Source organism: Phaseolus vulgaris, chromosome 10, assembly GCF_000499845.2.
Source record: "Phaseolus vulgaris cultivar G19833 chromosome 10, P. vulgaris v2.0, whole genome shotgun sequence".
Taxonomy (NCBI): Eukaryota; Viridiplantae; Streptophyta; class Magnoliopsida; order Fabales; family Fabaceae; genus Phaseolus; species Phaseolus vulgaris.
Genome location: NC_023750.2, coordinates 3,859,314 through 3,884,961, shown reverse-complemented (window position 1 = coordinate 3,884,961; position 25,648 = coordinate 3,859,314). Strand labels below are relative to the sequence as shown.

The window sequence follows — 25,648 nt, the reverse complement described above, 5'->3', positions numbered from 1 at the left end:
CATATTTTAAGCTTGTGATTCAATTTTGTTAAAAAATGACTTCTTGTATTGAAGGAATGATGCTGAACTAGTGGAAAAAATTGTTAAGAGCGTTCTTAGTTTACCAGTCTTATCCGCTACTAAATTTCCAGTTGGATTACATTCCCGTGTGGAAGATGTGATTCGAACCATAAAAAAAAAATCCACCCAAGTTTTTACGATAGTGATATGTGGAATGGGAGGATCGGGTAAAACCACCCTTGCCAAAGCCATCTATAATCAAATTCATGGTACATTCACGAAGAAAAGTTTCATTGAAGATATTGCAGAAGTTAGTCAAACAAGAGGGCTTGTTCATTTACAAGAACAACTTCTTTCAGATGTCCTAAAAACGAAGGTGAAGATAAGTAGCGCTGAGATGGGAAGAAGTATGATTTGGGAAAGACTTTATGGGAAAAGGGTGCTCGTTGTACTTGACGATGTGAAAAAGTATGATCCATTAGACCTATGGGAAATCAGTCCATGGTTCGGTGAAGGAAGTGTAATGATCATTACAACAAGGGATGAAGATCTACCTAGGTTACATCATGCTGATTCTGTTTTTGAGATAAATCTAATGAATTCCAATGAGTCCCTTGAGCTTCTTAGTTGGCACGCATTTAGAGAAGCAAAACCAAAAGAACAATACCAATTCTTTGCAAAAAAAGTAGTTTCTTATTGTGGAGGACTACCTCTAGCTCTTGAAGTCATTGGAAGTTATTTGTATGAAAGGACGAGAGAAGAATGGAATAGAGTATTGTTGAGATTAGACAATATTCCCTCGCATGAAGTCCCGCAGATATTGAAAATAAGTTACGACCGTTTAGGTAATCAAATGGAAAAAGATTTATTTCTTGATGTAGGTCGTTTCTTTGTTGATAAAGACAGAGGCTATGTTACGAAGATCCTAAATGGCTGTGGAATAGACGCTGATAGTGGAATAAGAGTTCTCATAGAGCGTAGCCTCATACAAATTAAAAAAAACAACAAATTTGGAATGCATAATTTGCTACGAGAAATGAGAAGAGAAATTATTCTTGAACATGGGAAGAGCAGTCCACTGCGGCTTGATAGCGATGGAAAACATGCACTGTCAGAGAATACTGTAAGAACATTCTTACTCCATGGTTTTGAAACTTCTTTTGGAAGTGGTTGCTTTGTCATTTGCAATGTATTTGTTTTTCTTATCTCTTTTGATCACAGGAGAGAAAAGTCATTGAGAGATTGTCTCTCACAAGAAAATATCCTGTAGAGGTAAGAGAACCGCTGAAACTGAGATGGATCAGTTTGCAAGGGTTTTCTTCGGAATACCTTCCTGACGACTTTTATGTGCATGATGCAATAGTGATTGATTTAAAACACAGTTTTCTTCGGTTCGTCTGGAAAGAACCCAAGGTTTTTATTACGTACCATTTTCTTTTAAAACTCATGCTTAAAATAGAAATAGTATTTGTTTTCACATATAACTATTTTATTTTTTCATTTTCTTTATAATACTCTTCTTGAAGGTTTTGGCGTATCTAAAAGTCCTGAATCTTAGTCACTCCAAGTACTTGATAGAAACCCCTGACTTCTCCGGACTACCAAGTCTTGAACAGCTCATTCTCAAAGATTGCCCAAGATTACGCAAAGTACACCCTTCTATTGGATATCTCTGCAATCTTATGCTGCTAAATTTGAAGGACTGTACAAGTCTATGCAATCTCCCCGTACAGATATGTAACTTGAAATCTTTGAAAACTCTCATCCTTTCTGGTTGTTCAAAAATTGACATATTAGAAAAAGATATGGTGCAAATGGAATCCTTGAGAATTCTAATCGCTGAAAATACTGCTGTGAAACAACTGCCATTTACAATTGTATGCTCAAAAAGCATTGGATATTTATCCCTACCTCGATCTGAGGGATTATCACATAATCTTTTTCCTTCTATAGTTCGGTCTCGGATGCCGCCAACAATTAATCCCCTATCTTATATTAATTCGTTCATGGATATGGAGGATAATAGTTGGGATGATATTGCACCATTGCTCAAGAGCCTTGCAAATCTTCGGAGTATTTTGGTGCAATGTGACTCGGAGTTTCAACTATCTGAGCAAGTAAAAACCATACTGGCAGAATATGGTGGAAATATTACCGAATCAGGAATTTCAAAGCATGATTTCAGGTCTTCTCTCACTGGTGTCGGAAGATACAAAAAATTCTTCAATAGTGTGAGCGATAACATACTTTAAAGTTCTTCTCTAGCTTTCCCTTTGTTTATTACCTTAACCATTATTTTAGTTATTATTTGAGACAACATGAAATAATCCTAATCAAGTATCTAGTAAAAACTACAATACTAAACTTTTAGCACCCTTCGTTTCTATAGCCTCACGACTTCATATCTAAAAGTATCTGATTTTAATAATTAACCAACCAAGTCATTGTGCTTATACTCTGTAGCAGATTGATGATTGTTTTATTCCCAATGATCGGAGAAATATACACTATGAGAGAAAGAAACAGAAATGAATTCTAAATCCCTAAAGAAATGATGGTGATATATACACAACAAAACTATTAACAATATTTGTTTTAATCACGTATAGCATTTTTGTTTCACCAAACATGCCCTTGTTTATGACATGATACAGGTATTTGGAAGCAGTGAGTCATGTGATGTTTCTCTCCCAGGTGACAATGATCCTTATTGGTTGGCCCATATGGGTGATGGACATTCTGTTTCTTTCACTGTGCCACAAGATCGTGTCGTGAAGGGAATGGCTTTGTGTGTGGTTTATTTATCAACCTCCGAAATCATTGAACCTGAACTTAGTACTGTCTTAATTGTTAATTACACGAAGTGCACATGCCAGATACACAACCATGGCACACTAATTTCCTTTAATGATGATGATTGGCCTGGCATAATGTCAAATTTAGGATCAGAAGACAAGGTGGAGATTTTTGTGAGTTTTGGTCATGGATTGGTCGTCAAGAACACAGCTGTCTATCTAATATGTAGTGAATCAAATGACTTAGAAAAGGAGCTTGTGCCAAAGAAAAATTCCTTTATTAGATTTATAAAGAAAATTGTAATGTGACTTCTGGAATTAATCATTGTGTCCTTATTGCAATTTATTTGTTCTGATCCTTTCCTTGTTTTTCTTTTGAGTAGAGCTCATAGTTACGAGATTCATATTTATTTTACCCTGTTTCTCATTTCTCACATTGTGCTTCCTTGCCTTTACTCTAGCTGTTTATTGGATTTGCTTTCTCGTTGTTACTTTTGTCAATTCTTTTCCCTTTTAACATATAATATTGCATTCAGGAATTCTCGTAAAAAATATTGCATTATGAAATAAAGGTAGCTGCGGTTCGATAATTTGTTATGTGTTTCGCCTTGCTATATGCTATGTACCCTCTGTTTTTGTTTCAACATAAGAAGCACCGTAGCCTCATCCCTTTATTTAAAGATTAAATTAAAGAAAGTTTGATTTCATTTCTCGTTATTTACACTGATTCTATTTGTTTTATGTATAATTTAAAAATATAATTTAATATATATATATATATATATATATATATAAGTCATAGACGATGCCTGTATATCATCTAATAATAGCCGCAAGCATTTATTTTACCCTGTTTCTTACTCCTCCGCAATCATCATCATCATCAACTTCTTGCTTTCTCTTCTTCCTCTGTAATCAAAATATACCTTCCACTCTAATGACTTTATTGGCATGTGACATTTGATCTACTTGGTAAGGAACGTTTTCTTCCATGTCATTTGAGTCAACGTGACCTTAGGTTTTGTTTTAATTGCAATACACCTACCATGTTTGTCTACTCGAAATGTTGGATATAGGACATAATACACTTGTCAGACATTGTGTTCCAAAATAAATGGATCAAATGGTTGGTATCTTGAACTCATTTGAATATCCACAAGATTATATTTAGGGTCCTGACTTGTACCTCTTCTTGATGGATCAAACCTGTATCAGTCGAGGTTGGACGACCCTAAAACACTCGGTATCGAATGTCGTACAACCGGCTAGTGTAAAAACATCAAGGTAAAAAGGAATACGTGATAAATCAGGTAATTCTATCTTTATGATTATACATTAAATACGACCCATCAATGATAGAGTCTCTTACAACGGTATAAATAAGCACATTAGACAAAGCAAAGATACATCACTATTACACCATTAATAGCACCTAAATCCTGAATATTCATTTTAGCATCGGAGAACCTTTTCTAGGTGCACTCCCACCCAGAGCCAGAGCCCAAACGTGAGAAGACGGAAAGGAAAGTGCGGTCGAGGGAGAGGAATCAGTTGTCCAGTCGGTAGTAGGTACTGTCTTAGCCCCTTACAAGTACAATTGGCGTTTACCATGGGACTGGGAGAGTAGCACAAGTAACAGAAGCAAATGGTATCAACAAGAAACATGACTAACGAGCGGATGATTGAAGCTGAGCATATGGTATTGCTTCTATCTCCACAAAAGGAGATGGTGGAGATAAGACAAAAGAATGAGGAGGAGATACGTGTCCTCCAAAGGGATAACGAAGAGAAGAAGCAGTAGTTGGTCACATATAGGTCAACTGAGAAGCAACCAAGTGAGACTGAGGGTACTCAACAAAAGGAAAGCCCAGAGGAATCGTCAACCACGACCCGTCCAACTAGGAAAAAAAGCCAAAACGGTGAGTCACAACTCAATCAATTTGTTCACACGTTTGACACTATGGGTGAACCTAGGAGACATCCTTTTACTGATGAGATCAAGGAGGCAACTACCTTCTTCCTAGAAGGGACTGAATGTGGATCAGTAGAACAGAACCACATATCCGGGCGAATATATGGACATCTACACTACTGATATGAGTTTGTTTACATTCGAAGATTCATTCTTATGTCGAGTGTTCACTACATCACTCAAGGGAGGAGCCCCTAGCTGGTTAACAACGCTTCCTCCATATTCCCAACTACAAATCTTGTTAAAACAAATGCTATACGTGGTTAAAACAAATCTTGTTAATAGTTTTGTTGTGTATATATCACCATCATTTCTTTAGGGATTTAGAATTCATTTCTGTTTTTTTCTCTCATAATGTATATTTCTCCGATCATTGGGAATAAAACAATCATCAATCTGCTACAGAGTATAAGCACAATGACTTGGTTGGTTAATTATTAAAATCAGATACTTTTAGATATGAAGTCGTGAGGCTATAGAAACGAAGGGTGCTAAAAGTTCAGTATTGTAGTTTTTACTAGATACTTGATTAGGATTATTTTATGTTGTCTCAAATAATAGCTAAAATAATAGTGAAGGTAATAAACAAAGGGAAAGGTAGAGAAGAACTTTAAGTATGTTATCGCTCACACTATTAAACAAATCTGTTCACACGTTTGACACTATGGGTGAACCTAGGAGACATCCTTTTACTGATGAGATCAAGGAGGCAACTACCTTCTTCCTAGAAGGGACTGAATGTGGATCAGTAGAACAGAACCACATATCCGGGCGAATATATGGACATCTACACTACTGATATGAGTTTGTTTACATTCGAAGATTCATTCTTATGTCGAGTGTTCACTACATCACTCAAGGGAGGAGCCCCTAGCTGGTTAACAACGCTTCCTCCATATTCCATCGATTACTTTGAAACCTTAACGTCCAAGTTTGGGATGTAGTGCGCAACCAGTCAACCACATCACCTAACCTCCATAACACTCGTGAAAGTACGTCAAGATAAAGGAGAACCACTTAGGGTGTTCATGGAGAGGTTTAGCTATAGATCACTAAATATACGGAATCTAATTCCAGAGGTGGCTATGCACCATATGATAACGACATTGCGGCTAACACCTTTTGTTAACCACCTATGCAAGAAGTCGGTGTCTAATATGGATGAATTGCGACAACGAGCAACAAAGTTCATGCAAAGAACTTCGAGACTAATGGAATCAAGTTCGGACCATGATTGGGGCAAATAAGGAAAAGGAAAAAAGGAAAGGGAATAATTGGAAGGGAAAAAAGCAAGATTGAGAAACTTATCCAGGCCAGACACTTGCGCAGATTCCTTTAAGAAGACAACTGTAGTTCAAACCATTCGCCCCAACATCTTGAAGAGTCATAAAAAAGAGATAAAGGGCATAGGGATTATGATCCCAAATAAAGTCATGAAGAAAGGCAACCAAAACAACTAGGAATGGCAATGCGGTTGGCCCGCCCCACATAGGCCTGTCGTGTTTCGTCCGCAAAATGTGGGCCAAGTTGGCCCGCCTTGCGTAGTTAACGCGGGTTGGTTTCTCTACCCCATCCCGCAAAAGGGTCAACCTGCGGGTTTGTGAGCCAGCCCGTGTACAATATTTTTTTTAAGGAAATTCAATAAAAATGTTGGTTACTGAAAAATTGAATATAAAAGAATTCAATCAAAATATTTGCTACTTTTTGCATTGCTACTAAAAAATTGAATAATAAATTCAATAATTATAAAAAAATTGAATATATATCGATTATAATTTATTAAAAAGTTGAACCTATGCTTGTTAGTGATATAAAACATCAAGCATCAATATTCTTCTATTTCAAAACATACCCTAACATCAAACAACTACACCACTACATTAAATATAGTCAATTCAAAAACATCAATATTCTTTCATTTCAATAACATTGAATGCATGTTAGTACATTCCTCATCCATTCCAATCAAATTTGCAAATTAAGATCCTATGAGAAAATATAGAATAAACATATAATTAAAATTAATGGTTCAACCAGTATGGTCATCTTAAAAAATAAAATATGATCTTACTCCCACAATAAATAAGGAGAAAGAAATGATGGTTCAACTAGTTCAGTCTAATTTGAAAAAACATTATTGGCATACTTCTCTTTCTATATTTTGAATGTATTCAAACATATGTGTTTGACATAAGTGCTCAACTTTGCCTTTTTTTTGTGTTGATTAGCGGGACAACCCGTCCAACCCCGCTGTTGGCCCGTGTGGGTTGCGGTTTTTATGGGGTGGGCTTAAACGGGTCGGCGGATTGAATTACTGAGTCCGCCTCGCACTTTTCACTAGCGGGTTGCGGGCCGGCCCACATGGCCCATCATGCATTTCTATCCCTAAGAACAACGTCATTAGATGAGTAACCTCTAAGAAGGGACGAATCAACATAATGAAGTAACAAAGAAGTCATTAACACAATAGTAGGTGGCTCCACGGAAGAGTATGTTCAAGCTTCGCCAGAAGAAACACCTTTTTGTCATGCAACCTGTGAACTAGGCTTCTGCTACAACTCGACCGAGGATGCCTCCCATCACCTTCACAGATAAGAATTTCAAAACAATTGATCTAGGACAGGATGACTCTATGGTCATCACAGTGGACATCGACAACTTTGCAATCATGAAAATATTGGTTGATCAAGGGAGTTTGGTAGATATACTCTACTAGAAAACATTCAAAAAGATGAGGATAACGGAGGCGAAAATTCAGTTGTACGATGCCCAAATCATTGGATTTTTTGGAGAGTGGGTGGACACACGGGGTTACATCAACCTCTACATCACGCTCGGGGAGGGAAAAAATATGAGTCGGACTATCAAGATAAGATTTCTACCATTTTAAGCAATACCTCTTATAACACATTGTTAGGAAGACCATCTCTCAACCATTATGGATCTATAGTTTTAGCATTTAGCCAAGAAGTTCCCATCGACCATGGTGCATATGTACTAGAAGGTGGTAAGGAAGTGTTATGCAACTAGCATAAAGGTAGAACCAACAAATGGAGGATGGACTCTGAACCCATGCTCTAAGGAGGGAGCATACAATCACCTTTGTGGACCTTGATCCCCAGATGAATGATGTTCTATTGGAACCAAGGGAAGACATCAAGGTTGTCCCATTTCGAGATGTTGAACACTCCACTTACGTACGAATGTTGTTGTCCGCAAAAGATGTTAACATCTTAAGTCGAACACTGGTAAAGAATAATGATATCTTTTCCTGGACTCCATCGGACATGCCTAGGGTGAGCCCTAAAATCATTAGACACGGGTTATTAATGTACGAGGAAGCCCGACTAGTTTCCTAGAAAAGGAGGAAAATGGGTGAAAAAAATGTAACGTGGCGAAAGACGAGACCAACAAGTTGCTAAATGCACGGTTCATATGTGAATTACAGTACACCACTTGGTTGGCCAATGTGGTGATGGTGAAGAAGGAAAATGGGTAGTGGAGGATGTGCACGGACTATATAGACATGAACAAAGCTTGCCCAAAGGAAGCTTACTCGTTGTCGAGCATTGATCGCTTGGTAGATGGTGCGACCGACCACCATGTGTTAAGTTTCTTATATGCGTATTTAGGGTATAATCAGATTCAAATGCATCGAAGGGACAAGGAAAAAAAACTTTATGATTGACTATGCTAACTTCTACTATGAAGTCATGTCATTGGGTTTGAAAAACCATGGGGCCACTCTTCAAGGGGATGCTAGGTTAGAATATCGAGGTATGTGTAGATGACATTGTGTCAAATCCAACTCCTATGTACAACATGTAGAGGACTTGCAAGAAGTCTTTAAAGCATTGAGAAGTCATGAAATGAGGGTAGACCTCGAAAAATGTGTCTTCGGGGTCGAATGTGGCATTGAAGCCAATCTAAAAAATGCAGAGCAATCAAAAGCCCCTAAATATAAAAGAGGGGCACAAACTGATCGATTGGTTAACGGCGTTGTCCAGATTTATCCCGAGACATCCATAGAAAACCAAACCTATCGTCCAGCTACTGGAAGGCCGCCAAGTTCAAGTGGAATCCGAAATGTTAAGAAATATTTCTTCAACTCAAAACATTCCTCGCACCACCCCCGGTAATACAAAAGTTGGATCCCCAACAAAAAATCATTATGTATTTGTTGGTATGAGACGAAGCCATCAATGATGCACTTGTCCAAGATGTAAATAAAGAAAAATGGCCAATGTACTTCATTAATTGAATCTTACATGGTGTCGAGACTAGATATCATATGATAGAAAATATCGCCTTGGCACTCGTAATCATCTCCCGACAAATAAGGATTTAAAATCACAAGATAATTGTATGATCGGATTACCCTATCATGAAAATTATGGCTAAACTTGACTTAGTATGACGAATGATTGGATGGTCAATTGAACTATCGAAGTTTATGATCAGGCATTTTCTAGCTCAGCCTTCGCCCGATGAGACTCCTCTTCCAAAGAGGTATTCGCCTCCAATGAGCTGGTTAAGTCAGTTAACTCTGCCTTTAAGTTTTTAGTCGTAGCAAAGGAGGACTTTTGCACCTCGGTTCTGATCACCCTAGTCAGAACTAGGGACCCGCTCAACATCTCGATGCAAACTGATATCATATATTTGATCGACGCTGATAGTTCATTACCTCCTCCTCGAAAGGGGTAAGTGCAACCTGCACTCCCCTTGAAACTTGAAGATTCTCTCTAAAATAGAGAGAAAGAACTAGCACCAACACCCGATGATGCCTGGCGAGAGAACCTCTTGAGGGACCTTTCTGTTCTACCTTCACCGCTAGACAAAGGAAGTAAGTCAATCACAAGGGTGGCCGAACCCCTGGCTACAAGCTCAAGTGAGCTCTTCTGTTAATATGTAGCCTGCTGACAGAGCTGCTTAATCATGTTGCCAGCCATGGGATTTGTTTCATCCATGATACCTATGAAAAAAATTAAATTTAGCACAATTAAAAATCTTAGGAAAATAAGACTCAAAGAAATTTCTACATACCGGAAAATTTCACCCAACGGTGTGAGAATTAATACACCACAAGAATCTTCTAGGTAGACTCTTCAGTAGTTAATCAAAAACGTAGAAAATTTCTTTGTCTAGGGGAGTCATAGATGACCTCGACCAAGACTCATACCAAATGGGAAACCGAGTCCATAAAATGGAAATTTTAGTTTTCCATCAACAATATAAGAATACGGCTTCCCTTCCGGTTCAATGAATAATTTAAAAAATCTACCTTTAAAGTTTTGTAAGATGAGGTAAAAGGGGCAAAAAAAAATATTGCCCCGTCGACTAGATAAAGAAAACCAGCCCAAGGGATTGGCCGAATGGAAGTTGTAATAAAAGAGAAAAGACTAAGGGGACGACTTCAGTCTAAATAAATCACAAATAAATCGAAAGGCTTGCAATGCGTCCCACAAATTACAATAAAATTGGGTCAGAACCACGTTGAGAATCCTAAGGCCTCCATTGTAAACTCGTCAAAAGTTATCAGGAGGTCGGCAAAAAGACAAGAATAAACATAAATAAACTCTTGACTCGTCCCTTCCAACCATGACAAACACTTTTAGAGGTGTTGCAGCAGTCGGTTGTAACAAAGTTTAAAGGTGTGTCCGACTTTAACATAGACACTTTTGACACGAAGGAGTCGACCAAGGATAAGCCCCGGTACTATGTGATATGCTCGACTACACAAGGATCTACCTAGTCGTAACCAACCCGACGAGGCAATCGGCTAGAAGGTCTGATGGCATTTTCATGTGTTCTTCTTGAATCAAAGTAGTGAAAGTGATGCGGAAGCAATGGGTGAGTGAAACAAAGCCCTCCTAGGAGTTGTGTTGGCTTTGAAGGTGCATGATGAGTATGGGTTTGAGAGGTTCGGCCAGCTCAAGGGAGAAAGGTGAAGGATTGAAGTTTATAGCCTAGATTTCTAGGAGAAGTAAAGCTAGTGCACAAAATTGGCAGCATAACAATACTCAATTAAACTTGTCAAATACAATGAGATAGCCTTCCTATTTATAGGCCATCTTGGACGTAAAAGGTAAGCTACTTTCTAATGAAAAGAAAACAAAAATTAAATGTAAAACCTAAGCCATGTGCCATGTGCAATGACCGGCCACACTAACCTAGTTTCTAGAATGTTTCCTTCACAAAGTGCTTTCTACACTATCCTATCTACTAAGTACCCCTAATGGGCCTTTATGCAACAAAGCCTTCTTTTCCTAAACCGTAGCTTGGCTCATGTGTGTGTGAAGCTAGACGGTCTAGGACTTCTTCATAGATGCTCCTTATGTAGCCATGGCTAGACGCTCCCTTGTGAAGCTAGACGCTCCATTTGGAAGACTAGACGCTCCTTTGAGAGGCTAGACGCTCCTTTGTGAAGCTAGTCTTAGTCTTTTGGCTTTCATAGTGTGGTGAGCTTGGGCCCTCTTCCATCAAGGTCAATAGCCCCACTTGGGCTAAACAACCGTTTCAAGTCGTTCCCCTTCACGACCAAATCCCCCCAGATGAAGAGGAAGACAAATACGAAGACTCAGAAGAAGAAATCACTAACCTTTTGAATAGAGTGTAAAACACCTCTCCACAATTCAATACTCGGAATATAACTTGGTATTTGGAGTCAAAGAGAATTAACAAAGATACACACATGAAGGGAACAACTATTTATTGATGTCCTACCACGGGAACGTGAAGTGTCGTACCCCTCAGAATCGTTAGATCTACTCACATCTAATGGGTCTAACCGTACCGACTTGAAACATAGTAGAACCGTCAGATCTATTCACATGGGGCAATTACAATTCTCACTTTTAAGAAACATCATGAAAAGTGTTCCATCAACGTCGAATTTGCAAAGACAAACGTTTAGCCTTGTTCCCTCCAACCTCGAAGGACAAAATGAGCACATCTAGACTCTTCTGGAAAGATTTCCCTTGAGCTTGGGAGGCAAATGTACCGATCGAGGCCAAACGATCATATAACACCAGTATCGAATGTCATCTGACCGACTAGTGTAAATACATCAAGGTAAAGTGGAAAAAAACTTTATTTTTTATTCTTTTAATATTTAAAGAGATACGTGCCTAAAGTAAAAAAAAAAAAAACAGAATATAATTAGAACAATAATATACTTATTAGTGTAATATTTTTTCAGTGGTTCAGAGTGGATTGGTCGAACTTCTTAAGTGGCTAAAGTAAAATGGGTGCTGCGATTCACGCGCTTCCACGACTAAAAAAAAATGCATTAATCTTTGGCTACTTTGAATGGTTTTGTGTCTCTACAGATAATCTTTTTTTGACTGTGTTCCATTATTGCTTGCTTTCTCTTCTAACACTTCATGACGTCATCAATTTCTTCCATGGAATTGGAGTCTTCATCGTCCAAACTCCCGCAGATGTACGATGTTCTCATAAACTTTAATGGAGAAGACATCCAAAGAAAATTTGTTTCTCACCTCGATTCTGCCCTCTCTGCCTTTGGCTTCACCACTTTGCTTCACCACCCCAATGCACTCAACCCAATTCACATCCAACAACCTATTCTCAATCTCTCTCGTGTAGCCATTGTTGTTTTCACCAAATCCTATTCTCAGTCTGCTTGGTGTCTTCATCAGCTTCAACAAATCATCAAATGGCACGAAACTTATTGCCGGCATGTTCTGCCAGTTTATTACGAAATTCAGCCATCTGATGTACGTCTTCAAATGGGTGATTTTGGTGAAGCCTTCAAAGCAACTGCACACCAAACGTTTTCAGCAGAACAAGTGGAGCATGGTATGTCTAGGTGGAGCCACGCACTCACCAAAGCTGCAAATTTCTTTGGATGGGATGAGAGCAATTACAGGTAAATCACTCATTCACTAAGCTTGTACTTCAACTTTTGTAATACATGACTTGTTCTATAATTGTTATTGACCTTGAAGGAGTGATGCTGAACTAGTGGACAAAATTGTTAAGACCGTTCTTAATTTACCAGTCTTGTCTGCTACTGAATTTCCAGTTGGATTACAATCCCGTGTGGAAGATGTGATTCGAACCATAAAAAAAAAAATCCACCCAAGATGTTACAATAGAGATATGTGGAAAGGGAGGATCGGGTAAAACCACCCTTGCCAAAGCCATCTACAATCAAATTCACGGTACATTCATGGAAAAAAGTTTCTTTGAAGATATGACACGAGTTAGTCAAACAAGAGGGCATGTCCATTTACAAGAACAACTTCTTTCGGATGTCCTAAAAACAAAGGTGGAGATAAGTAGTGTTGAGATGGGAAGAAGTATGATTCGGGAAAGACTTTCTCTGAAAAGGATGCTCATTGTACTTGACGATATGATCCATGAGTACTATCCATTATTAGACCTAAGGAAAAATCGTGGATGGTTCGGTGCTGGAACTGTAATAATCATTACAACAAGAGACGAAGACCTACAGAGTATAGTTGATTCTGTTTTTCGCATAGATCCAATGAACGCAAACGAGTCCCTTGAGCTTCTTAGTTGGCACGCATTTAGAGAAGCAAAACCAAAAAAAGAATACAATGACCTTGCAAAAACACTAGTTACTGTTTGCGGAGGACTACCTCTAGCTCTTGAAGTCATTGGAAGTTATTTATATGAAAGGACGAAAGAAGAATGGAATACAATATTCTTAAAATTAGAGAAAATTCCCAAGCTTGAATTTTATCATATATTGAGACTAAGCTTCGACGGTTTACGCAATCAAATAATGGAAAAAGATTTATTCCTTGATGTATGTTCTTCTTTTGTTGGCAAGGGCAGAGCCAAAGTTATGAAGATCCTAAAGGGCTGTGGAATAGACGCCGCCGATAGTGGAATAAGACTTCTCATAGAGCGTAACCTCATACAAGTTAATAAGAACAACAAATTAGAAATGCATCCGTTCCTACGAGAAATGGGAAGAGAAATTATTCGTCAAATTTCAGGAAAGGAATCTGAGAACAGTGAACTGTGGTTTGAATATGTACTGTCAGAGAATACTGTAAGAACATTCTTAATCTATGGTTTTTAAACTTCTTTTGGAAGTGGTTGCTTTCTCATGTGGAATATATTTGTTTCTTACTCTTATCATCACAGGGGACAAATGTCATTCAGAGATCGCCTGGGAAAATGTTTTTTAGTAGAAGAGATTTCTTCAAACCTTATCCTTTAGAGGTTAGAGACCCATCAAGATTGCTGATACTAGCTGGAGATTCTGAGTATCTTTCTAAGAAACTGACATGGATCCAATTGCAAGGGTTTTCTTCAGAATGCCTACCTAACAACTTTTATCTGCATGATGCAGTAGCGATTGACTTACAACACAGTCTTCTTCGATGTGTTTGGAAAGAACCCCAGGTTTTTATTACGTACCATTTTCTTTTTAAGTTAGTATTTGTTTCCACTTATAACTATTTCGTTTTCTCATTTTCTTCTCTAATATTTTATTGAAAACTGTCTTCATGAAGCTTTTGACGTGGCTAAAAGTCCTTAATCTTAGTCACTCCAAGTACTTGATAGAAACCCCGACTTTTCTAGACTACCAAGTCTTCAGCAGCTCATTCTCAAAGATTGTCCAAGATTGCACGAAGTACACCAATCTATTGGAAGTCTATGCTATCTTATAGTGCTAAATTTGAAGGACTGTACAGGTCTAAGCAATCTCCCGAGTGAGATATATATGTTGAAATCTTTAAAAACTCTAATTCTTTGTGGTTGTCCAAAAATTGACATATTGGAAAAAGATATATTGCAAATGGAATCTTTGATAACACTAATTGCTGAAAATACAGTTGTGAAACAAGTGCCTTTTTCAATTGCATACTCAAAAAGCATTGGATATATATCCCTGCGTGAATGTGAGGGATTGTCACATAATCTGTTTCCTTCTATCATTCTGTCTCGGATGTCGCCAAAAATGAATCCCTTATCTTATATTCATTCCTACATGGATATGGAGGATGATAGTTGGGATGATATTGCACCATTACTTGCCAGCCTTGCAAATATTCGAAGTGTTTTGGTGCAATGTGAGGCCGAGTTTCAACTATCCGAGAAAGTAAAAACTATACTGGTCGAATATGGTGCAAATATTACAAAATCAAGAATACAAAGCATGATCTCAGGTCTTCTCTGACTGGTGTTGGAAGATACAAAGAATCCTTCAATACTGTGATCGATAGAATACCTAAGGTTCTTCTCTAACTTTCCCTTTGTTTATTACCTTTGTCATCATTTTAGCTATTATTTGAGAGAAAATAGAATAATCCTAATGAAATATCTAGTAGAAACTACATATGATACATTTTAATCAAGTATAACATTTTTGTTTAACTAAACATGCCCTTGTTTATGACATGATACAGGTATTTGAAAGCAGTGAGTCGTGTGATGTTTCTCTCCCAGGTGACAATGATCCTTATTGTTTGACCCATATGGGTGAGGGACATTCTGTTTCTTTCACAATACCTCGAGATCATGAGGTGAAGGGAATGGCTTTGTGTGTCGTTTATTCATCAACCCCTGAAAGCCTGGAAACTGAATGTCTTAGAAGTGTGTTAATTGTTAATTACACAAAGTGCACATGTCAGATACACAACCATGGCACTTTAATTTCCTTTAATGATGAAGATTGGCATGACATAAAGTCAAATTTAGGATCAGGAGACAAGGTGGAAATTTTTGTGACTTTCGGTCATGGATTGGTAGTCAAGAACACAACTGTATCTAATATGTAGTGAATTAAATGACTTAGAAAAGGAGCCTGCACCAAAGAAAAATTCTCTCATTAGATTTCTAAAGAAATTTGTAATTTGACTTCTCTAGTAGCTCATTTATCTTCTTTGAGAACAGCAGGATCCTTGAGGTATGGAATTAATCCTTGTGTCCCTTTATTGCAATTTATTTTTTCTCTTCCGTTCCATGTTTTTCTTTGAGTATAACTTACAGATAAGAAATTCATGTTTATCTTACTTGTTTCTATACATTGTGCTTCCTTGGCTTTACTTGAGCTGTTTATTTTATTCTCTTTCTGGTTGTTACTTTTTTCAATTCTTTTCCCTTTTTAGCATATAATATTGCTTTTAGAAATTCTCGTAAAAAATATTACATTATGAAATAAAGATAGCTGCAGTTCGATGATTTGTTATGTGTTTTGCCTTGCTATCTGCTTTGTAGTCTCTGTTTTTGTTTCAACATGAGAAGCACCGTAGCCTCACTCCTTTAAGACTAAATAAACAAAGTTTAATTTCATTTCTCGTTATTTATACTGATCCTATTTGTTTTATTTAAATATATCAATTCTTTTTCATTTACATTTATAAGTTTCTTTACAGTTTTCATTTATGTACAAGTCACGTATAGAAGAATTCTTTGTATCTTCCGACACCAGTTAGAGAAGACCTGCTGCTTTGAAATTCCTGATTCTGTAATGTTTCCACCACATTCGACTAACATAGTTTTTACTTGCTCGGATAGTTGAAACTCGGCGTCACATTGCACCAAAACACTTTGAAGATTTGCAAGGCTGTTAAGCAATGGTGCAATATCATCCCAACTATTATCCTTCATGTGCATGAAGGAATTAATATAAGATAGGGGATTCATTGGTGGCGACATCTGAGACCGAATGACAGAAGGCAAAAGATTATGTGATGATCCCTCAAATCCACTTAGGGATAAGTATCCAATTCCTTTTGAGCTTACAATTGAAAATGGCACTTGTTTCATAGCTGTATTTTCAGCAATTAGAGTTCTCAAGATTGCACTTGTTCTGTATCCTTTTCCAATAGGTCAATTTTCGAACAATCAGAAAGAATGAGAGTTTTCAAAGATTTCAACTTACATATTTCTCTGGGGAGATTGCTTAGACTTGTATAGTCCTTCAAATTTAGCAGCATAAGATTGCAGAGACATCCAATTGATTGGTGTACTTCGCATAATTCATGATAATAGTTGAGAATGAGCTGTTCAAGACTTAGTAGTCTCGAAATGTCTGGGGTTTTTCTAAGTACTTAGAGTAACTAAATCCAGGACTTTTAGACACGCCAAAACCTTCAAGAAGTATTAGAAATGAAAATGAAGAAAAAAATAGTTATTAGTGGAAACAAATACTATTTTTATTTTTATTTTAAGTTGAGTTTTAAAAGAAAATGGCACGTAATAAAAACCTGGGGTTCTTTCCAGACTAATAGAAGAAGACTGTGATTTAAATCAATCGCTATTGCATCATGCAGATAAAAGTTGTTAGGTAGGTATTTTGAAAAAAACCTTTGCAAACTGACCCATCTCTGTTTCTTATAATGGTACTCAGAATCTCCAGCTAGTTTCAGCAGTCTTGATGGGTTTCTTACCTTTAAAGGATAACGTTCGAAGAAATCTCTGAATGAGTGTTGTCCCCTGTGATGAAAAGAACTAAGAAAAACAAATATATTGCTCATGAGAAAGCAAACACATCCAAAAAAAGTTTTCAAAACCATGGAGTAAGAATGTTCTTACAGTATTCTCTGACAGAGCATGTTTTGTTGAAGCCACAATGGACTGTTAATCCCAGGTAGGTTCATTTCTTGAAATTTCACGAATAATTTCTCTTCCCATTTCTCTTAGCAAATAATGCATTCCAAATTTGTTGTTGTTTTTTAACTTTTATGAGGCTACGCTCTATGACAGGATCTACTTTTACCAACAAAGAAACAACATACATCAAGTAACAAATATTTTCCGTTCATTGGATTTATTCAAAAAAAATTCTTAGTGTACCAACTAAGAAGCTCAAGGGACTCATTTGCGTTCATTGGATTTATCCAAAAAAAATTCATCTCTTGTTGTAATGATCATTATAGTTCCTTCACTGAACCATGAACTACTAACCCATAGGTGTAATGGACCAACTCTTTCACATCGTCAAGACCACGAGCACCCTTTTCCCATAAAGTCTTTCCCAAATCATACTTCTTACCATCTCAATGCTTCGTATATCCACCTTTGCTTTTATGACATCTGAAAGAAGATGTTCTTGTGAATGAGCATGCCCTCTTATTAGACTAACTTGTGCAATATCTTCAATAAAACTTTTCTCTGTTAATGTACCATGAATTTGATTGTAAATGACTTTGGCAAGGGTGATTTTACCCTATCCTCCTATTCCACATATCGCTATAGTAAAAAATTGGGTGAATTTATTTTTGATGGTTCGAATCACATCTTCCACACGGGATTGTAATCCAACTGGAAATTTAGTAGCAGACAAGACTGGTAAACTAAGAACGCCCTTAACAATTTTTTCCACTAGTTCGAGATCACTCCTTCAAAGAAATTTGCAACTTTCGTGAGTGCGTGGCTCCATCTGGACATGCCATGCTCCAGTTGTCCTGAAAATGTTTAGTGTGCAGTTGCTTTGAAGGCTTTTTCAAAATCACCTTTCTGAAGACGTACATAAGATGGCTAAATTTTATAATAAATGGCCAAAACATGTCGGCAATAAGGGAAGGGGGGAAAAATATGGGTTATCAATGAGAATCTTTTCTATAAATATGAGAGGATTCGGGAGTCGTGTGAAGTGGAGATATATTAAAGATATCATCAGGAAGGAAGGTGTCATAATGGTATGCTTGCAAGAAGTGAAAATGGTAAATGTCAGTTTAAACAATTGTTGTCAGTTATGGGGGATAATGATATAGATTATCTATACAGTGAACCAGTTAATGGAGCAGGTGGTATTCTTACAATATGGCACAAAAAAAATTTCCAGTGTTCTAATCATATTATTAATAGATGGTTCATAGTGTTTCTTGGGATTTTTAGGGACAGTAATATTCCTGTTGTCATTGCAAATGTGTATTCTTCATGTAATCTTCAAACGAAATTGTAAATGTGGGAGGAATTAAAAGAAATCAGACAAAGGGAACCTTGTAACTCATGGTGCATATTGGGGGATTTCAATTCTATAAGAAGTGAAGGGGAACGAAGAGGGATGAGTCAAGCCAGTGATAATAAGAGAGAAATGCAAGGTTTTAATAATTTCATTGATAGTGTGGAGATGGTTGATATACCCTGTATTGAAAGGAAATATACCTGGTATAGACCTAATGGCAAGGCTAAAAGCAGGCTTGATAGGTTTTTAACCACCTTTGAATGGCTGCAACATTGATCGGGCAGCAAACAATATGTCTTGGATAGACAAATATTTCATCACTGTGCATTGGTGTTAAAATCAAACATGACAGATTGGGGACCAAAACCATTCAGGTTTCTTGACATTTGGCAGGAAGATAAGGAGTTTGACAACTTTGTTAAAAATAAATGGAGAAGTTATACAAGAGCTTGATATGAGAGATGATGCACACCAAGCAAATTCTTTAGTATTATTATGATTATTATTATTATACTTATAATTATTAATAATATTAACAATATTAATAATATGAATATAATATTAATAATATGAATAATATGAATATAATATTAATAATATTAGTAATAATATTAATAATATTAGTAATAATATTAATAATATTAGTAATAATATTAATAATATTAGTAATAATATTAATAATATGAATAATATTAGTAATAATATGAATAATATTAATAAATATTAATAATATGAATAATATGAATATAATATTAATAAATATTAATAATAGGAATAATATTAATAATATGAATAATATTAATAATATGAATAATATTAATAATATGAATATAATTTATTTTTTTATTATTATTAATAATTATATTAATATGTATAAATTATCTTAATAATAATAAGTATAATAAAAATGATAATATGACCAAAGAATTTGTCTAATCTTGATTCAGAGGGAAAGAGTGTGGAAAGTCCATGGGAAGCCACTCTTGATGGAAGGAAGGATGGATGAGTCTATGTAAAGGAATCACAAAGGTGCATGCGTTGAAGAGAATGTAAGTCAAAACATGAATAAACGTAAATTGAACACATACAATTATGTTCACAAATAGATCTTATCATATCATGATTCTCACACAAAACATTAAACATATAATGAAGAAGGAATAGGCACTTACCTTGATCCATGAGTGATCCTAATTGAGCAGTTACTTTATCTCCTTATCTCAATCTATCTCTTAGCAATTCCGTACTTGTCACACACTTTCGTGATGGTTAACCGTGAGACAACTATTATTTGCAGAGACAGAACCCTATAGCCTTTAGTACCCAATCTCCATCAGATGTAGGTTTTCCATTAGGTATATCATCAGATATATATTTCTCACATTAACCAATGGGCCTTTATTCTATTATTATTATTAAATCATATTTGGGCCCAAAGCCCAAACTCTAAGTCATGTGAATCACTTTATAAAAATTAATTTACATAATTTCTTACATTCTCCCACTTGACTCATATGAGTTATAATACTTTCATGATTTAATAATTACATAAATGCGCATTTAAAAGGCCTTACATAAATTGGTTCTGTCATTATTTATAATCAAGAATACAGAAATAATAAGAGTCATGGTGGTTACATGTCATTTGAATCAACACATTTCCTTCCATGTACTACTATATCATTCTTTCTCCTTAATATGACTTTATAGTGAGAAATCCATAATAGGTTCAAACATAATGTCATTGTCATCAATAACAACATAATTTGTTTTCCACACCATAATAACATAATTTGCATGCATATACATAAAGTAGAAAACAACATAAATTTCAGAAACTTTATTTATCAATGAGCTCAGAGTGTCAAATAAGCATTAACAACATTCATAATTCACTAGTAGACATAATGCCCATATTTACAACATGACCAGTAAATGTTTTGGGCGGTAACCCTTTTGTTAAAGGGTCAACAATCATAAGATCAGTGCTAATATGTTCTATTGACACTTTATGTTTCTGAACTTCTTCTTTAACGGCAAAGTATTTCAATTCCATATGTTTAGCACCTTTGGAATACTTGTCGTTTTTAGAAAAGAAGACTGCTGCGGAGTTATCACAATAAATTTTCAGCGACTTGGCAATACTGTCAACAATTCCAAGTCCTGAAATAAAATTCCGCAACCAATTAGCCTGAACTGTGGCCTCAAAGCATGCCACAAATTCAGCCTCCATAGTGGACGCAGCGATGACTGACTGCTTCGCACTTTTCCATGAAATCGCTCCTCCAGCTAAAAGATACACTTAACCAAATGTAGACTTTCGTGTATCCACACAGCCAGCAAAATCTGAATCTGTATATCCAATCACCTCAAGGTGATCAGATCTTTTATAAGTAAGCATGTGATCCTTCGTTCCTTGCAAGTATCTTAAAACTTTCTTTGCAGCTTTCCAATGATCCAATCCTGGATTACTCTGGTATCTACCAAGCATACCAACTGCAAAACTAATATCTGGTCGTGTACAAGTTTGAGCATACATTAAACTCCCAACAATAGAGGCATAAGGTATATTCTCCATCTGTTTCCGTTCCAAATCATTCTTTGGACATTGTATGAGGCTAAATTTGTCTCCTTTCTGTATTGGAACAGGAGATGTCGAACATTTATCCATTCTGAATCTCTCTAAAACTTTATTAATATATGCTTTCTGAGACAAACCTAACAGTCCTTGTGATCTGTCACGGAATATTTCAATTCCTATCACATAGTATGCCTCACCCATATATTTCATCTCAAAGTTATTAGAGAGAAACTTCTTAGTCTCACTTAATAGACCAAGATCATTAGTTGCAAGCAAGATATCATCAACATATAGAATCAGGAATATAAACTTGCTCCCACTGATCTTCAGGTATATACACCGATCAACAATGTTTTCCTTAAACCCAAAGGACACAATAGTATCATTGAACTTAAGATACCATTGCCTAGAAGCCTGTTTAAGCCCGTATATTGATTTCTTAAGTTTACACACCATGTGTTCCTTTCCTTCTTCAATGAACCCCACTGGTTGGTCCATATAAACATCCTCTTCTAAATCCCCATTCAGAAAAGCAGTTTTGACATCCATCTGATGCAACTCAAGATCATAATGAGCTACTAATGCCATGATAATTCTAAAGGAATCTTTCTTAGAAACAGGTGAAAATGTCTCCTTATAATCAATGCCTTCCTTTTGAGTAAAACCTTTGGCAACAAGTCAGGCCTTGTAACGTTCGATATTACCATGAGAGTCACGTTTAGTCTTAAAGACCCATTTACACCCGACTCTCTTGCATCCTTCTGGCAATTCTATAAGGTCCCAAACATCATTATGTGCCATTGATTTAAGCTCATCTTTCATGGCATCTAACCACTTATCAGAATTATCATCATTGACGGCGTCTGAAAATGAAACTGGATCATTATCAATACTTAAGTCATTTTCTGACTCTTGTAGATAAACCACATAATCATTCGAAACGGCAGACTTTCTTTCTCTTTGAGATCTTCTTAATAATATTTCTTGTGGTTGTTCTACTACAGGTTCATTGTTTTCTTCATGATCATTAATTTGTTGTTCTTCTTCATCGTTGAGTGACTCAACTACATTAGGAACAACAATACTTGAAGTAAAGGTACTAGTTAAAGGAACTTGTACTCTAACTTCCTTAATCTCCACATTTTGTGAAGTATTACTCCCACTGGTTTCACCATTTTCAATGAACCGTGCATTTCCAGATTCAACAATTCTTGTGTTATGGGTAGGACAGTAAAACATATACCCTTTTGACTTTGCTGGATAACCAATGAAATATCCACTGATTGTTCTTGCATCCAATTTCTTCTCTTGCGGATTGTATATTCTGACTTTTGCCTGACATCCCCAAACATGCAGGTGTCTCAAACTGGGTTTCCTTCCTGTCCATAATTCAAAAGGCGTCTTTTGAACTGCCTTACTAGGAACCCTGTTCAACAGATACATGGCAGTTTTTAAAGCATACATCCACAATGAAACAGGTAAAGTTGACTTACTTAACATGCTCCTAACCATATCCATTAAGGTTCGATTACGCCTTTCTGAAACACCATTTTGTTGTGGTGTACCTGGCATTGTGTATTGAGCACAAATACCACGTCTCTCAAGGAACTTAGCAAACGGACCAGGGTGTTGTCCACTTTCATCATATTTTCCATAATATTCACCACCTCTATCTGACCTGACAATTTTCACCTTTCTGTCTAATTGCCTTTCCACTTCATTTATATAAACTTCCAAGGCATTCACCGCTTGCGATTTTTCATGCAGTAAATAGACATAACCATAACGTGAAAAATCATCAATGAAGGTGATAAAATACCTTTCTTTATTGAAAGAACTTGCATCAAAAGGTCCACATATATCAGTGTGTATAATTTCAAGAAGCTGAGTACTTCTTGTGGCTCCCTTCTTTGTGTGTTTTGTTTGTTTGCCTTTAATACAATCCACACATACATTTAGATCAGTAAAATCCAAACTTGGAAGTATTTCATTCTTTACCAATCTCTCCATCCTTTCTTTAGAAATATGTCCCAAACGTTTGTGCCACAAGAAAGCAGAACATTCATTCACTAAACTACGTTTAATGCCAACATTATGATGCGAGGTCATAAGAGTTTCAGCGTATAGATTATCGAGATTCAATCTATATAATCCATCATAAAGAGTACCAGATCCAATCAAATAGGTACGCTGATATAAACTGAAACATCCATTCCCAAATTTAAAAGAGTATCCGGCAACATCAAGTTTAGACAATGACACTAAACTCCTAGATATACTAGGTACGTAAAAAGTATCCATCAGGTCTAAATAAAATCCAGTGTCGAGGATTAAACGATAAGTCCCGACTGCTTCCACTGGAACCTTCTCTCTATTCCCCATGAAGACAAACTTTTCATTTGGCTTTATGGTTCGGGTTGAAAGGAATCCTTGCATCATGTTAGAAACATGAGTTGTGCTTCCAGAATCAATCCACCAAGAATTATGTGGAACTTCAGTTAAGTTTGATTCAAAACATACATAATAAGCATTAAAGTCTGGAACAGACGTAACCTGCGAATGTAAGGCTACAGGAACAGATACTGCAATCACACATGCTTAACATTAATACTTTGAGTCATAAACTAAACATACTATACAGATTCAGAAAACATTCTATGTATACTAATGTTCTCCTTTGGGAGATCCATTAATACACAAAACATAATGATGCTAATAGTATTAACTTTATTTGGCAAGATGTATGCATTAACTAGAAACACTTGTTATCTTTGGATATACAAGCAAAACTAATAACACATACTCACTACCAACAATCATATTAATTATAAGGACAACTAATCAACCTTTGGGTGATCCATAATGCCCTATAATAATGAATTTCCATTTACCCATATATATAAATAATTTAGCATCCATTCTATAGGTAATTGGAATAAAATTTATCAGTAATCTGGAATTAAATAAAACTTAAAGATTTGATCACTTTGGTGATTACAAATCTATCATACAAATAATTCCATAAATAATATCATTAATTGAAATAAAATTTCATCATCCATAATTTGGAATTAAATAAAACTTAAAGATTTGATCACTTTGGTGATTACAAATCTATCATACAAATAATTCCAAAATTTTAATTTAAAAAAATAATACATAAAGCGGAAAAATAATTTTTCATTCCTCACTTTCAATCAATTAATTAAACTTTAATTTAATCAACATAATAAAATTTCATTAAAACTTTAATTAAACTTTAATTTAATGCAAATAAAATTACATTAAAACATAATAAAATTTCATTAAAACTTTAATTAAACTTTAATTTAATACAAATAAAATTACATTAAAACATAATAAAATTTCATTAAAACTTTAATTAAACTTTAATATAATTCAAATTGAATTAATTAAGAATAATAACATAAAAAAATTTTAATTAAAATTTTAATTAAACATTAATCAAAATAAAATAAATAAAATAGAAATAAAGAAACATGATGTGCAGAGAATTACTCGTACACGGTCCACTATTTTTTATTTATTTATATATTATTTCATTATTTTATATTATAATACAATTATCATTATTTTATATTATAATACAATTCCCTTTCATGAAACCCTAAAAACCAATCACAGCCACCACCTTTCACTTTATCATGAAATCCAATCACAGTTACCACGCATCATGCGGCAACTACCAGCCAAGGACCACCGCGCGTTGCCAGCCTTTATCTCGCGCCGAACCACCGCGCGACGCAGTCGCTCTTTCTCTCCAACCCCGACGCCATTGCGCGCGAACAAGGTCCAGCGACCACCGCTCGCGCTGCGCAACCACCGCGTCGCCGCGGCCCACCGCGTGAACCATCGCTGGGCGCGGAGGTCAGAAAACGAAGATACGCCGCAAGCGCAACGGCACCGCGTGTGCCACCATGCCGCCACCGCACCGCGTGTGCCACTAGCACCGCTGCAGTTATGGGTGGTGACGGAAAAACGCAGGATGACAGCGGCGAAGGCTTGCGATCCCACTTATAGGTTCATAGGGTTTTACGCCGTTAACGACATGCATAAACCCTAATTTTAAAATTAGGGTTCTTCAATTGGGATTAATTAAAATTAGGGTTCTCTAATATTGATGGCTTAGGACAATTAGGGAATTATTATAGAGGAATGAAAACCTTAATTTATAAATCCTAGGGTTCTTTAAATTTTGGAAAAGCGTTAATGGAGAATCACAAAAAATGAGCAACGAGGCTCTGATACCACATGTAAGTCAAAACATGAATAAACGTAAATTGAACACATACAATTATGTTCACAAATAGATCTTATCATATCATGATTCTCACACAAAACATTAAACATATAATGAAGAAGGAATA

The 25,648-nt window shown here is 36.1% G+C and overlaps 2 protein-coding genes across 5 annotated transcripts in view; both read left to right on the top strand.

Annotated features, from left to right (window-relative positions):
- LOC137818623 (disease resistance protein RUN1-like) overlaps positions 1-25,648 on the top strand; it is a 29,148-nt gene that overhangs the window by 940 nt on the left and 2,560 nt on the right. Inside the window, exons 2-5 of one of the 2 annotated variants that reach the window (XM_068622149.1) lie at positions 55-1,123; positions 1,222-1,413; positions 1,527-2,231; positions 2,655-3,151. In XM_068622149.1, the coding sequence (XP_068478250.1) occupies positions 55-1,123; positions 1,222-1,413; positions 1,527-2,231; positions 2,655-3,104 (2,416 nt within the window). In that variant the 3' untranslated portion in view covers positions 3,105-3,151. Of the gene's footprint in view, positions 1-54; positions 1,124-1,221; positions 1,414-1,526; positions 2,232-2,654; positions 3,152-25,648 lie in introns of those variants that run through there. The other variant, XM_068622150.1, reaches the window with a different exon arrangement.
- LOC137818624 (disease resistance protein RUN1-like) lies at positions 12,086-15,789 on the top strand. Of its 3 annotated transcripts, none has more exons than XM_068622153.1 (5): positions 12,086-12,655; positions 12,812-13,810; positions 13,906-14,166; positions 14,277-15,000; positions 15,174-15,789. In XM_068622153.1, the coding sequence occupies exons 2-4, from the start codon at positions 12,959-12,961 to the stop codon at positions 14,433-14,435; spliced, it is 1,272 nt and encodes a 423-aa protein (XP_068478254.1). In that variant the 5' UTR covers positions 12,086-12,655; positions 12,812-12,958; the 3' UTR covers positions 14,436-15,000; positions 15,174-15,789. The 3 variants fall into 3 exon arrangements, with proteins under 3 accessions (XP_068478254.1, XP_068478252.1, XP_068478255.1); XM_068622151.1 differs by having other exon boundaries at positions 12,113-12,655; positions 12,735-13,810; XM_068622154.1 differs by lacking the exon at positions 12,086-12,655 and having other exon boundaries at positions 12,818-13,810; positions 13,906-13,983; positions 14,114-14,166.

Bases quoted from the DNA above. Each gene is read 5' to 3' on its own strand.
- LOC137818624 (XM_068622153.1), top strand. From the start codon at position 12,959: ATGGAAAAAAGTTTCTTTGAAGATATGACACGAGTTAGTCAAACAAGA. The intron at 13,811-13,905 runs GTAAGAACATTC...TTATCATCACAG, and splicing joins ATGTACTGTCAGAGAATACT to GGGACAAATGTCATTCAGAG. The intron at 14,167-14,276 runs GTTTTTATTACG...GTCTTCATGAAG, and splicing joins GTGTTTGGAAAGAACCCCAG to CTTTTGACGTGGCTAAAAGT.